Raw genomic sequence first — 12,829 nt, forward strand, 5'->3', positions numbered from 1 at the left:
GACATGCTGAGCATAAAATGGAAAAATGAAACCTTGAATTATCCACATAAGATAACTCACTTTAATTCTTTTACCAAGTCATTTACTCTTCCATGCAGAGATAGGTGCAAGAACTCGGGCACACATTTCCTAAAATATAAAAATCTGAAATGACACCAAACAAAAGTTTGACTGATATGATTATTCATATTAAACAGTATTGGCCTCACTGTTGATGCTGTAGGAAAGCCAATAACAACTGTTCAACTGTTAAGACTTTAGATGGGTCATTTCCCTACAGAAGGGAATCAGGCTCATCAGACATCATCTGCCTCTGGTCACCTTCTTGTCCTTCATGTATATGGAAGCAGCAAGGTTTGGTTTTGCCACAGCTGACATGATGTTCTAAAACTGAGTCATATCCCCCCTCAACTTTCTTTCCTCCAAACTGAAGACCCTTGTCTATTTTTAGACACTCCTTGCAAGGCAACTCCTCTATCTCCTTGTTCAGTTTAGTTGCCTTTCTCTGTCTCTTCTTTAAACTCGCTACACTCGCCCTCTGGAGATAAACACTGGTCTGTGGCAATGCAGTGAGAGAGATCCTACTGGAGTGCCATACCATCATTCAAACAAAGTAAAGGCTTTTGGTTCATTCACTGATAGTTCAAAAAGATGGAGGAAAAGGAAAATAAGGAGTTTGGCTTGGCAATCTGGAAGCAGTCATGGGCATAGCAAAACAGAGAGAAAACAGTCCTGTATCTGCAGTGTATCTACAATGACTGGGCATTACAGTCAGTGAAATGGGCTGGAGTCCATCTTGCTTTGAGATTTAAAAAGTAATAGTACAACACTGAATATGACTTTAGAAAAGTATCTGTGAAGGAGACTATTCAACTGTTCAGCTTGTCCATTACTATTTCTTTAAACTATTATTGTGTGTGTATATATATATATATATATAAAAACTAACCCTCCATCCACAGAGAAAACTGCTTTGTGGGTGCTTCTGATATTTCTATTTGTAGATTATCTTATTTTGAAAAAATCTTTGCTCTATCCAGACACCTTAAAGTACCACCTAGATTTTCCCAAGAAGACAACCATTTTAAGAAGAGGTTTAGGACACTCCTGGAAGCAGAGATGCTGTTCTAAATCTAGTATATAACAAATTGTGTATCAGATTATTTGCTATAGTTACATGTAGTTTTCAGTTTTTCCTCTTGGCAGTTCTAAGTTTGCCACTTCCACTCACTGTCCCACAAAACTCTGTGTACTGGAAAGCATTCCAGCAGATCATCTACCACAAAAAAAAAAAAAAATTCATCTTAGTATAACTTCTTTCCATCTTGCACTGAGTGAGGGATTATTAGTACAAATAGCAGAAAAGAAGAATGTTTATTTTAGAGTGCTCACCTCTACAGCAACAGTCAAAAGCTGTAGAAGAAAAATAATGAAGTCTGAATCTCTCTTCAGACCAGTTTTTACACAGAACTATTCAGGGCAACATCTGATTTTTGGATAGAAAAATTACATGTAGATATGCAAGCCTCAAATCACCAAAACGATACCAACAATTTAATGTATCTTTTTTAATTATACAGAAAGTCCTCTCCCTATTATTCAAACATTAACAACTGATCCACTTAATACAAAACCAATTCCTCTACGCAAAACAGTAGAGAAATGTACCTTAATAATAATTAAACATTATTATTCAAAATTGACAATTGTTATGGTAACAGGTGTTCTGTCCTTGTTTCCTAGGCAGTATCTCCACACCATTGATACACCACAGCACACTTTCAATACACATGTATAAACCTGTCTACACGAGCCCTTCAGAAACAAATAGTACTGTTTCATTTCAGCTGTAGTAAGTTAAACAGCATTGAAATTATGTATGAACTATGAGGAACATTCAAAATCCTGAAGCCTATGTGGCATGAAGCAATACCAAAACAGTCTGTCCTCAACCTGAATGGGAGCTGCCTTGAAGGCAGTTCACCAGAAAACAATGCAAAGGCACTGGATTTCAGCCTATGCCAGACCTTTCTGCAAATTCCTCCCACACTCTTCTTTACAAGTATAGTAGCACCTACTGTTCCCTTAACCCACTGAATCCAGTGAATCATGTTCTTATACAGCCAAGGAAATCAGCAGTCCAGACTGTCTTCCCACTCTCAGTCTTCAGGCTCCACATCACTTAACTTTTCCATAATTTGTATATCCTTTACAGCAAATTGATATACAAACAACACATTTTTGACTACTGTCATGAACATGAGAAGGCTACAGAATGTACGTGGCTCAGAGACCTCACTTCAAAGTCAGGGAGCCATCTAACCTCAGCAAAGGAAACAAATTCAGGGTCATAATCATTTGCTGCTTCCACCTGCTGAAGAAGGAAGGGATTTATCTCAGCTCTGGATAACCTCTTTTAGGAACAAGGGCGTTACAGTGTGAGGGAGACAGAGCTGTGAGCCTGGTAGCTCTAACATGATCATAAAGTGAGGCAGGGGACTAATACCTTCTTCTAGCTGTTGTAACTGCTCAGTGACTAAGTGTCACTCCACTCTCCTATTAACTAACTCTCCTCAGAAATGAAAATAGTGCTGCCTGCTACTCAGCTCTTCTCCAGCCCATTTACTGTTTAGAATATAGAGACTGGTCTCTGCTTGATTCTTCTGGGGAAGATCGTGGGCCAGGTTCACGAACCCACCCTGAATCCTGACTGTCAGCTTCAGTAGCTGAAATAAAAATGAAGAATAAAACAAGGTCAGAGTTAAACACAAATAAACAAGCCAAAAAACCCCGAACACCGTTATTTCAGTTTGCATTATACCTGGTATCAATCACATTTCCAGATGTAAATTCTTAATGCAAGATTACTTTTGTCAATCCAGTTTGTTTTACAATCCTGTTAATTCAAAGGTGCTTGACATCAAGAGATGCAGGTCTCCGAACTCAGATACTGCCCTTCACACAGCAGCTGATTGTTTCATCCATGCTTAAAGAAACCTAGCAAGAGCGCTTCAAGGTGGCATGCGTTGAAGCTGCACTGGAGCAGAATTATGAGGCAGACTCTTTTGCCCGCCCAACCCCAGTGAATGTAGACCATGTCTTTTTAACACTCCCATGAATTCTCAAAGGCCCCGACAAACTGAGTAATCCCCTCTTCAAATCCAACTAGGGATTTTTATCTTAGAAAGTATTTACTTGACAATTTACATGAAAAAAAATCCCTCATTTCCTCACAGTCGACTTGGGGTTTTGTTGTTTTTTCTGCAGGTTGTTTTTTTAGAAAGCCAACAATCAAGCCCTATCCTCAGATGCTGAACTGGCTCTTTTACTGGACATACCTTGTGTTTATTTTGTCAAATTCCGTAACATTACCAGTCAATACTGCATGAAATTGTGTAACAACATGGCCTATACTTCACATCACTCTTGTAAACCTAACTGGCCTCCGTCATTCAACTGCAGCCTGCTACTGACTCCAATCTTTCTGGTAGCATGTTCTAGCCTTGGAAAATCTTTTTCAGACAGGACTTTTTTTGTTTGTTTGTTTTGTCTTCATCTCAGATTCCCTTCAGGACAGAGATCACAGACATTTCTTCTCATCAGCTGTCCTCTGCCAGAGTCTTCTATATCAATTTTCCTGCAACGGTTTTGCCAGAAAGCCCATTTTACCTCAATTCCATTTCACCTCAGTTCTGTTTCATCTCAGTTCTGGAGGTCTCTCTGGAGGAAAGATGTTCCCAAGTCTACTTGCAGGTTTGAGTCAGTTCCTTTCTTGGGAAGAAAGGCATGATGCAATCCTAACACATCCCTATGCACTAAATTACAGCTTTTCTTTTTTTCAAGCATCTTGAATACCAGAATCAAAGAATTATTAGTTTCACTGTAGCCTCCCTCTACATTTGCATCTTCTGCTGGCAAGTTATTTTGTATATGACCTCATAAAGAAGTATCCCCCCCTAACTGGGTCACAATTGCAAATTCCTATGTATCCTGGAGCACAAATGCTATGTAGCAGAATTAATTTGAACTTTCTCTGTAGTACTAAGAAAGCTGGATTGTTCTCTGAGCAGCACAATCCATGATGCATTGTTTCCTATGGCTTTGTGCCTGGGTTGTGATTTCCCTAGTGTGTAATAAGCGTTTAGGTCATTAGATAGCATTTTGCTCCCTGGGGGGGTGCTCTCATGACCTCTCTTCTTTATGCAGTTGCCTGTTTTAAAGTTTGTTTGGCCAGTACAACTTCACTCTACCAGTACAGCACTGGATTTCCTCTGTTTTCCTCATGCCATACCACTACTTCTCTCCATGCCCCCAACGTTTGTCTGCTACTCCCAGTTCTTTCCCATTCCCGCACACTCCAGCAGACCAGCTGCAGCTCCCCACAGGCTCTCTACCACTGCGGGTATCCCCCAGATCTTTTCTCCCTCCAAATCACAAAACCCATTAATCCTCACATACACTTTCTGGTTTGCCTGCCAGCCTTCAGTTCCCTCTCTTCCCCTCAAAGTCAGCCCATATTATATGCACACCAGTATCTCCTACATGCTGCATTAAAGTCCTAATGCCTTTATCAGCATCTTAAAAAAACTTTAAATTTTTACGATGTCTGTCCACCCCCCACATTGCCATGTTCTTCATATTCCTCTTGTCCACCACATTTCCTGCTTACTTTTCTTTGGCTTTGCAACCAGACAAGAAGCAGGTATGCTCTGACTGCTCTGAACATACGTGCCCACTGCTGGGCTGACTGGCAGGCACTTGGTTGTTGGCCAAGCTACACACACGTCAGTCAGAAACTGAGTGCAAGCTGACAGCCAGCCAAACACCATGACATGGCTGCAAACAAACCATTTTGTGGGAGGCATCTGTTTCCCTTGCAGATCAATATTGTGTAGGCCTGTGATCACAACAGATATGTTTGGCTGAAAATAACTAATGGGTTGAAAAGTTACAAGAGAACCAACATTAACAGAAAATGAGCCTGCATGAATCTTATGTTGTTAAGAAACCAGGCCAAAACCCCTCCAACTTATATTTTGTCCCACATAACCACCATCAACATCTTTTAAATTCGAATTAGATAATTATACTTCTCTATTTCTCCTCCCTCTTATACAAGAGATTTGATTTTTCACTGGGGGATATTGTCATCTGTTTCATAAACAGATTATCATTTTTTTAGTCTCATGTTCAAGAAGAGAAATAAAGTTGTATTTATTTATGTGCATTTTCAAAAAAAAATTAAAATAAAACTGGCTAGTCTTTCATGCAGTGCTAGTGGTTAATTCTCTGAGCAGTTCTACCCTCTTGTGGTCACAGCTAGCTGCAGCCAAAGGAAAAACTAAAATATAATCACAAATATGTCCACATGTAAGTACAATACATGAAAGAGACCCGAGAGACAGGCATAAAGACGTAACCTATGCCAGAAATTTAAAATCCTGTGAGATTCAATAAAACAACTTGAGAATTTGAAAATTCAATCTTTTACTTACGGCAATTAAATTCTAGGATTCTCAGATGAGCAAGCATGAATAATATGAATTTTTTACATCCGTATCTTTTTTTAACATGTCTAAATTGCAACAGAGCCAAATAATTTTAAGAGTATGTCCTGCAAACTAGATATTTAGAAAAATATTTTCATTTTGAGAACATCAACAGATCAAACTCTGGAATAGCTCTTGAGTCCTGGAGCCTTCAACGTCTGTGTGAGATTGAGGTGCTTGTCAGCTGGAAAGCCCAAGCATGCCAGGCTCCTTCCCCCAAGTCAGCCCTTCTAGAGCTGTACAAGTTGGCAATTTGTCTTGGGACTTCAGGATCTCAGTCCTGGCTTCATCACAGGGATCTGGGAACCCCTGTAAACTAGACAAAAATCAGGGTTTCTTGGGACTTGCTCCTCTGTGGTTAGATATTGAAACCATGTTAAAACTGGATCTCCCAGGGCTCATCTCATACATCCTTACCATGTGCTTCCATGGTTGTTTCAGACACGTTCACTGAAATGGGAGGTGAGATGTAATGAATCCCTGGCAGAAAGCTTGGTGGCATGAACTGAGGCAGAGGGGTGTAGTATCCTTGATGCTGATCTCCACCTCCATCTGGAATCTGTGGAAATACATGAAGCAAAGTATTTTCCATCTAAAGATTCTCTCCAGGATACATCTGCAGTATCAAAAAATTTGTTTCGATTTTTACCTGTGAATATTACATTTTTGTTGTCCATTTTATGGCCATATGCTGCCATGTCCATGCACAGATCAGCATGTGCAAAGCCTGAGCATAGTGTAACATGCTAAAACTGAGAAGTAGCAGCTTCTCAGACTGCCCTTCTGAAGTCCTCATCACTTGTTCTGGTGTCTCATTAGAGCAGTTGGTTTAAAGCAGGAGCAGCTCATCTTCACCACAGCCCTGGTGCACTTGACACTGAAAAAGTCTGAAGTCTTCACACAACAGAGAGGTGACCTAGGAAAATCCTCCTTGCAACCACCTCCCTGCTAGTTACAGGTCCCCCCCTGAGCCCAGTGAAGCAGAGGTTCTACCCACACTGAGGGGCTGCTGTGTACCACAGGGTGCCCCACAGGCCTGGTCTTCTGTGATCGCCAGACCTGTTACGGCATGACAAAAGTAATTCCATGTGCAAGGAGGTATTTCCATCCCTCAGAAACACCAGCATCAGAAAAACAGGAGCATTTTTCTCTTGACCTGGCCATGCACTCTGGTACAGACAGAACTTGTATGAGATCTTTCCATCTTTTTCAGGACAGTTAAAAATTAAGTTCAAAACCACACACAGTGATGGTCTAGACAAGGCATGCCCCAAACTGTGTGTATCTCCAGCCCACCGGGTTAATTTATCTGGACCTCAGACTGCTGCTAGCCACCTTCTTTCTCAAAAACCCCTAAAATATGACAAGGAATTTCTATGCAAGCATAATAAATCTAGTAATCTTGAGGCAGATCACTCTACCTTAACATGAACTGATGAATTGTATTCAGTGCAGACAGAACTGGCACATGGCAGCTGGAAATCTGGTAATGTGCCCAACTGTGGTACAAAAACTGGACACTACCAGTTTAAACAAACATGACAGCACTGAAAGGCACTGGGAGTCCCCCCCTCACACCATTACAACTGACAGGCAATTTAGCATCTTGTCTGTGTGGTTTAAAGGTATGGGCCCTATGCTGCTGAACATCATTTTTCATCTGAAACTTCTGTTAACTGCAAGTTTTCCACCGTTTCTGAGAACACAATTATCTCCAAACAGAAATATCCAACCATGTTGATTTGCTCCTTGTGGAAGCTAATCTTCCCCTGTTCTACGCAGCTGCGGTGCCCTGGCCAAGCCCTGACACTCTCCCTCCCCTTTAGATTTGTCCTGCATGGAAGAAGAGGAACATCCTAGTGCACTCTATGCTGGCACAACATGACCATATTAAGTGTCCAAATGCCATCATTCCACATGGCTGTGGCAGATGTTAGCAGGATATATAAGCCCCAAAGCACTTAATAAAATCTGCCCCCTTGCAAGTGCAGGGGTTTGTTCTTCTGGGTTCAGCTCAGAGAATTAACATCACCATTTGCTAATGTTTTCTTCAGCATAATGTATCAAAATGCTGTGAAGTAACTGATAATAGGTACTTTAACAGCAAGAAGGCAGTTAAAGACTGCAGTATTTCCAGAGGTAATTAAAAGATCAGCTACTTACTGACACAGAAGCTACATTCCCTGGCCCACAGTTGCTAGGAACATGTTGGAAACCGCTCTGAAGTGGTATCCCTCGAGGTGATGGTGCTGTCCTACAGGTTGACTCGTTGATGGCAAATCCCATAGGAAATGGGCGGTAAGGATACACTCCTGAACACCCAGGGTACACTTTTGGAGGTTCTCTCTGCAGGTATTCTGGGTTGGCCATGTATTCTGGAGGAAAAGCAGTGTGAGCTAGGAAACAATGAGAAAAGAATAAATAAAAAGTATCCTGGTAATTCTGTGGAGTTCAGTAGAAGTAGCTGCAGGACCAAATTCCACTCTCAGGCAGGAGAATCTGGCCCTCTGATCTCATGCTTAGCTCCTCGTGAATTTATTTTGTCATTTTTTATGGAACTGAGTAAGGGTGCAGCAGATGATTCTGTAACACTGACTTATCTTCTGCCTTGTGCATTGTGAAGCTAGTCCTTAGTACATCGTTCAGTACATCGGCAACAGCAAAACAACCTACTTTAGGATTTTTAACACTAGGAGAACATTAAAATATATAAATAAGAGTTCTAACTTCAATCCTATCTGTCATTTCTTAGGTTAATTTAGAGACAACAGGCAATTTCCGATGCAGGAATAAATTACTTCGTTTTTTATCTTGAATCTGGAATCTTATATGGCCTCTCTGAAGTCTTAAAAAAAAAAAAAAAGGGGTTATTTGAATACAAAGGTTATTTGAATACAAATAGGGTCTTTCTTATCTGCACATCCTCCTGTTGGTAGAAAAGTGGAAGAATTTGTTTCAAGGGTATGTATACTTCCAGAGTACTAGAATTACGCTATTTGTCCCTAACCTTTTTTTTTAAATTGGTCAGCAGGTTAAAAATGTTATTAAGGGAAAGACTGACAGGCACGTGTCATCCATAGACATAATTTTCTCAGGAAACAAAGCTAAAAAAAAAGGGAAACAGTTATTGACAGATTAGGTGGGAATTAAAGATGACTGAAGTAAATCTTTCCTCTGGGCTTCTCAGAACAGCATTTTGTCTTGCAGGCTGCCAACTCTCCTGAGGCTCAGACTAATGACTACTGCAGTCAGTAAGGATTTCTGTAAAATTACTATAGTAAATAGTAATAGTATGAAGTTACTGTAATAAATAGTAATAAACTAGACAAGTCACATGAAAGACTCTATTAAAGGAAGCAATTTAAGAGGTGACAGATCATGCAACTGTTCCACCTGTAAAATCTATGTTCTGCTCTTAAATACCAAATGCACTTTTATACCAAATGATCGCAGCCAAGTTCAGTTTTTGCTAAAGGAATTAAGGCCAAAAGGTCTTTTTCTTTTGCAGTGCTATCATAAAACGCTTGCTTCAGGCAACTGCAGCAGTAACTTCCCCATTTACCTGCCATCGCCGAGTTTTTTAGCATTTTTGATGCTGGAGGCTTGTGCCTGTGAATTTATAAACAGTGAGACAGCACTCGGAGAAACATAGACGAGCACCTGCAGTGCACAGTGGATCAGTTTGGTTTCCCTCCCAGACTAATTTCCCTCTCAGAGAAAAGCCACTTGCTGAAGCTTCAACTTTGCAGTAAGCAGCGAGGCTGAGCACATGGCTCCTGCCACTGCAGAGCTGCACGACCCACACTGCAGACCCTGCAAAACGGGAAATAAATGCAGGGTTGCACATTCAACATGGAAGCTGAGTACCTGTGTCCACTGAGGAAGGAAAGTGGGAGAGACAGCAGGAATAGCTCTCTGGGGAGCTGGAGCCTGAGGAACCTGCAGGTGCAAACTGCACAAGTGGCAGTGTTTGATGGGAGAAGGATGGCGAGGAAAGAGGGCAGAAGGGGGAAGGAGGCTCTGGGGACAAGGCCTTACCGTAGTCCCAGAAGGCAGGGCCGCTGGGAGGCAGCGGCGGCGGCCCCCTGCATGCCATGCCTTTGCTGTTGGCAGTGCTCTGGATGCCCTTCGTGTCCTCATGGCTGCTCTGCTCAGGGGCTCTGACTGCCCCGGCGGCCACCCCAAGGCCTTCTCCCAAGGGAGCGGGTCCTGTGGCCTCCTCAGCCGGGGTGTCGGGCACCTGCTGCCTCAGGGCCTTCTGGGCCGCCATGATCTTCTGGCGCTCGGTGATGAGGGAGCACTTGTCGCACGGGCAGAGCTTCCAGCGGCAGCGCCCGGCATGGCCCTTCACCGGCACCACGAAGCCGTGGTTACGGCAGCGGGAGCACTTGGGTGTCCGCAGTGCCGCCTTCACCGCTGCAGCCTCCTCAGCCTCCATGGCACACCTGCCTGGCACAGCCGGCCTGGCGCCTCCGGGCTCTTATACTGGGCAGGGCCGCTGCTGCCCCCGGCATGTAGCAACCTGGGCAGGCGAGCCCATGGTGGCGGGTGGGGAAGGCCCCGCTCTGGGGAGCCGGCTGGGCCCCGCCGGCCTCCCCTCCCTCAGCCAGGTGGCTGCAGCTGCCCGCCTCCCCCTGCGGCCCCTTGGTGCGGGCTGGAGCCAGAGCTCAGCCACGGGGGGCTGGAGCCAGGGGGAGAGCGGGGGGAACGTGCTGCACCTTTCAGTACATTCCCCTGTGCTGGTGCACGCACAGTTGGGGAGTTTGGGACGGGCGGGTCATGCACGTGAGAGAAATGCAGTGTCCCCTACAGTACTGCCTTAAGGGATAGTTTTCTCTTTTGGCACTTTTAACATCTGCACTCGCTTTCATACCTCTCATGCATTCGCTTTTAATATGCACAGGATTTCAGTTCCGTTTTGTTTCCAATTTGCAGCATGCTTCTCTTGATCAGGAGGAGTGACTGCCTCAGCAGAAAAAAAAAACAAACAAAACAACCCACTTTCATCATTCTGTTTTTCGAAACAAAGTACTCGGATGAAGGCAAAAACATATGTCATTCAACAGACCTGTTCCTTTTCTCAGAATTCCTTATTCACTTAGAAAAAAGGACAGGCTTACAATTAGAAATGCAGGGATGCTCTAGTTCCAGTATTGCTTAGAAAGCACTTGTTATTTGTTACTGCTCGTAGCTACAAACCCATGGTTTACACAGTAGCCCATTTCCAGGAGAAAACTTTCCACTTTGCAATGCAAGGCACAACACCGCTGATTTTTCTCACATATGCAATAGCTAACTCTGTTTTAAAATCCGGAGATGCCAATAGCTTCATCTACATTAAAGAGAATACCGTAAAAATAAACTACCAAGTAGCTGTGAAGTGTTTTACCAGTTTGTTTCCAAAGAACCAGGTAACATCTATCTGCCGCTCTGAAACAATTCGAATATGCAACAGTGTGTGTGTTTCGCAGCAGCCTTGCAGAAGCCCTTGCCTTTGGAGCAAACCTTTCTGCAAGGCTTGGTGCACCCTCAATATTGGGGGGCGGGGACATAGCAGATTTAAGAGATTTGGCAACACTGGTTTGCCTTAGCAGTGAGCAGCCAAGCGCTGGTGCCCTGCAACGCCCCGAGGCTCAGGCTAGATTCAGACTTCTCACTTTGCAAAAGACCCAGAAGCACTTTGCACTTGAGTCCTGCAAGTTGCCAGTAGGATTTTTTTTTCTCTCGGGGAGATGTTTTTTAAGTGCAATGTGGATATACAAACCCAGACTTGCTCTCCAAAGCAATTCAACCCCAAATCCTCCAAAGCACACAATTCCTAGGCCAGCCAGCCCAGCAGCAATCCCAGCCTGCAGATTTTGCTTACCCCAGTTGCGGACTGGGTCTTTGGTAGCTGCTTTTTGTGAGGTGTTCCCAGCCATGCCTTTACACCCATGCATTCAGGGATCCTGTGCAGGAGCAAGGCCAAATCTGCCCAGGCACACAGCAGGTCACTAGGAGAGACCACTGTAGTGCTCTGTAGAAACTGGGTGCTGGATTGCAGCACCTCCTTTTGTGAGTGGGAGGCAGCAAAGCACAACAGGCAAATGGCATCAGCTCCCTGTCCTTGGTTGCAGACCATTTTCCCCAGAAGACTTCTAAAGCTCTGTCTAGAAAGCCAACTTCAGGTGCATGGGCCTGTGTGCATTGTGGCTAAATATCTTTGAAAATTTGACCTGAAAATGTTACTCATTTCTTCCTAATTCAGAAAGGTACTTGGTTGATATGCCTTCAATTAGAAACTACTCTTAAATGAGTCTTGAAGTGCTGCCAGGGCCTTGATGTTCCTGTACTCATTCTAAACACTGACTCTGTATTAAATATAAACAGATAATATATTCCTAATTTTATGCTCCATATTTTTGCTGTATGTTGAGGATGTGCATGTTTAGCTGTAGAATGAAAGAGGATGGATGACACTTTTTAAAAAACTGTAATTATATTTTTCCATAGATACACAATCTGTGTTCATGTGGATACTTATGCGGTGGAGGAGAAAGGTAGGCTATGTACATTTTCTCCAGTAATTTTCTATTCTGAGTCACATAATACTATTGTTTGAGACATTTACTCAAACATACTTAAATTTATCTCTCTTCTCTCTCAAAAAAGGTATACCAGCCATGGGCTGTAACATTTACTCCATTAATAAACCATGTCTTTCAAAGTCATGTGGATTTTTCTTTTGAAGAATTTTCATCTAAGCATTCGGGACTTATTATACTTTCCATATAGTTTGTTTCAAACAAACTGCTTGAAGACTTGCTTTTTATAGAAAAGTGAACATTTTACTTTGCTTGTGAGGTAAATATTTATTTCTGCAGACAGTTCAAAGAATTCTGCTATTCCAATCCTGTTACATGTTTATATATACATTTGAGTTAGCTAAGCATACACAGTTAGCGAGACCATCAAACAGAGAAGACAGAAAAATTCAAAATAAATTTTTGGAATGAGAGAGAGAATTGTATGTGGATGCAGTTTCATGTCTATTATAATTTACTCCTTTATTCATATTTAAAAGAAAATGAGGCACAATAAAGACTTTTTCTGTAAAACTTACTCAGTTTACTCTAGCATTTTATGTAACATATGGTGGGAGTATAACAAAGCATGTACAGAGAGTTCTGTATTAAAATAGCATTTATAAGAATTAATATCTGGCCAAAATGAAAGGAAAGAAACCTGCTGATTTCATGTTATTGAAATCAATAGCAATAACGTCTCTGCTTCTTTCCAAC

The 12,829-nt window shown here is 42.5% G+C and overlaps 1 protein-coding gene across 1 annotated transcript; it reads right to left on the reverse strand.

The window, feature by feature from the left end:
- Positions 1-2,622: 2,622 nt before the first annotated feature.
- Positions 2,623-11,470, reverse strand: DMRTB1 (DMRT like family B with proline rich C-terminal 1). The gene is given in 7 exon segments (XM_026853872.1): positions 2,623-2,726; positions 5,967-6,108; positions 7,713-7,945; positions 9,588-10,002; positions 10,004-10,057; positions 10,059-10,126; positions 11,416-11,470. Coding segments are annotated over 7 exon segments (1,071 nt in total).
- Positions 11,471-12,829: the final 1,359 nt, after the last annotated feature.

The sequence above is a fragment of the Athene cunicularia genome (genome assembly GCF_003259725.1).
Source record: "Athene cunicularia isolate RWA chromosome 8 unlocalized genomic scaffold, athCun1 chr8_part1, whole genome shotgun sequence".
In the NCBI taxonomy this organism is placed as follows: Eukaryota; Metazoa; Chordata; class Aves; order Strigiformes; family Strigidae; genus Athene; species Athene cunicularia.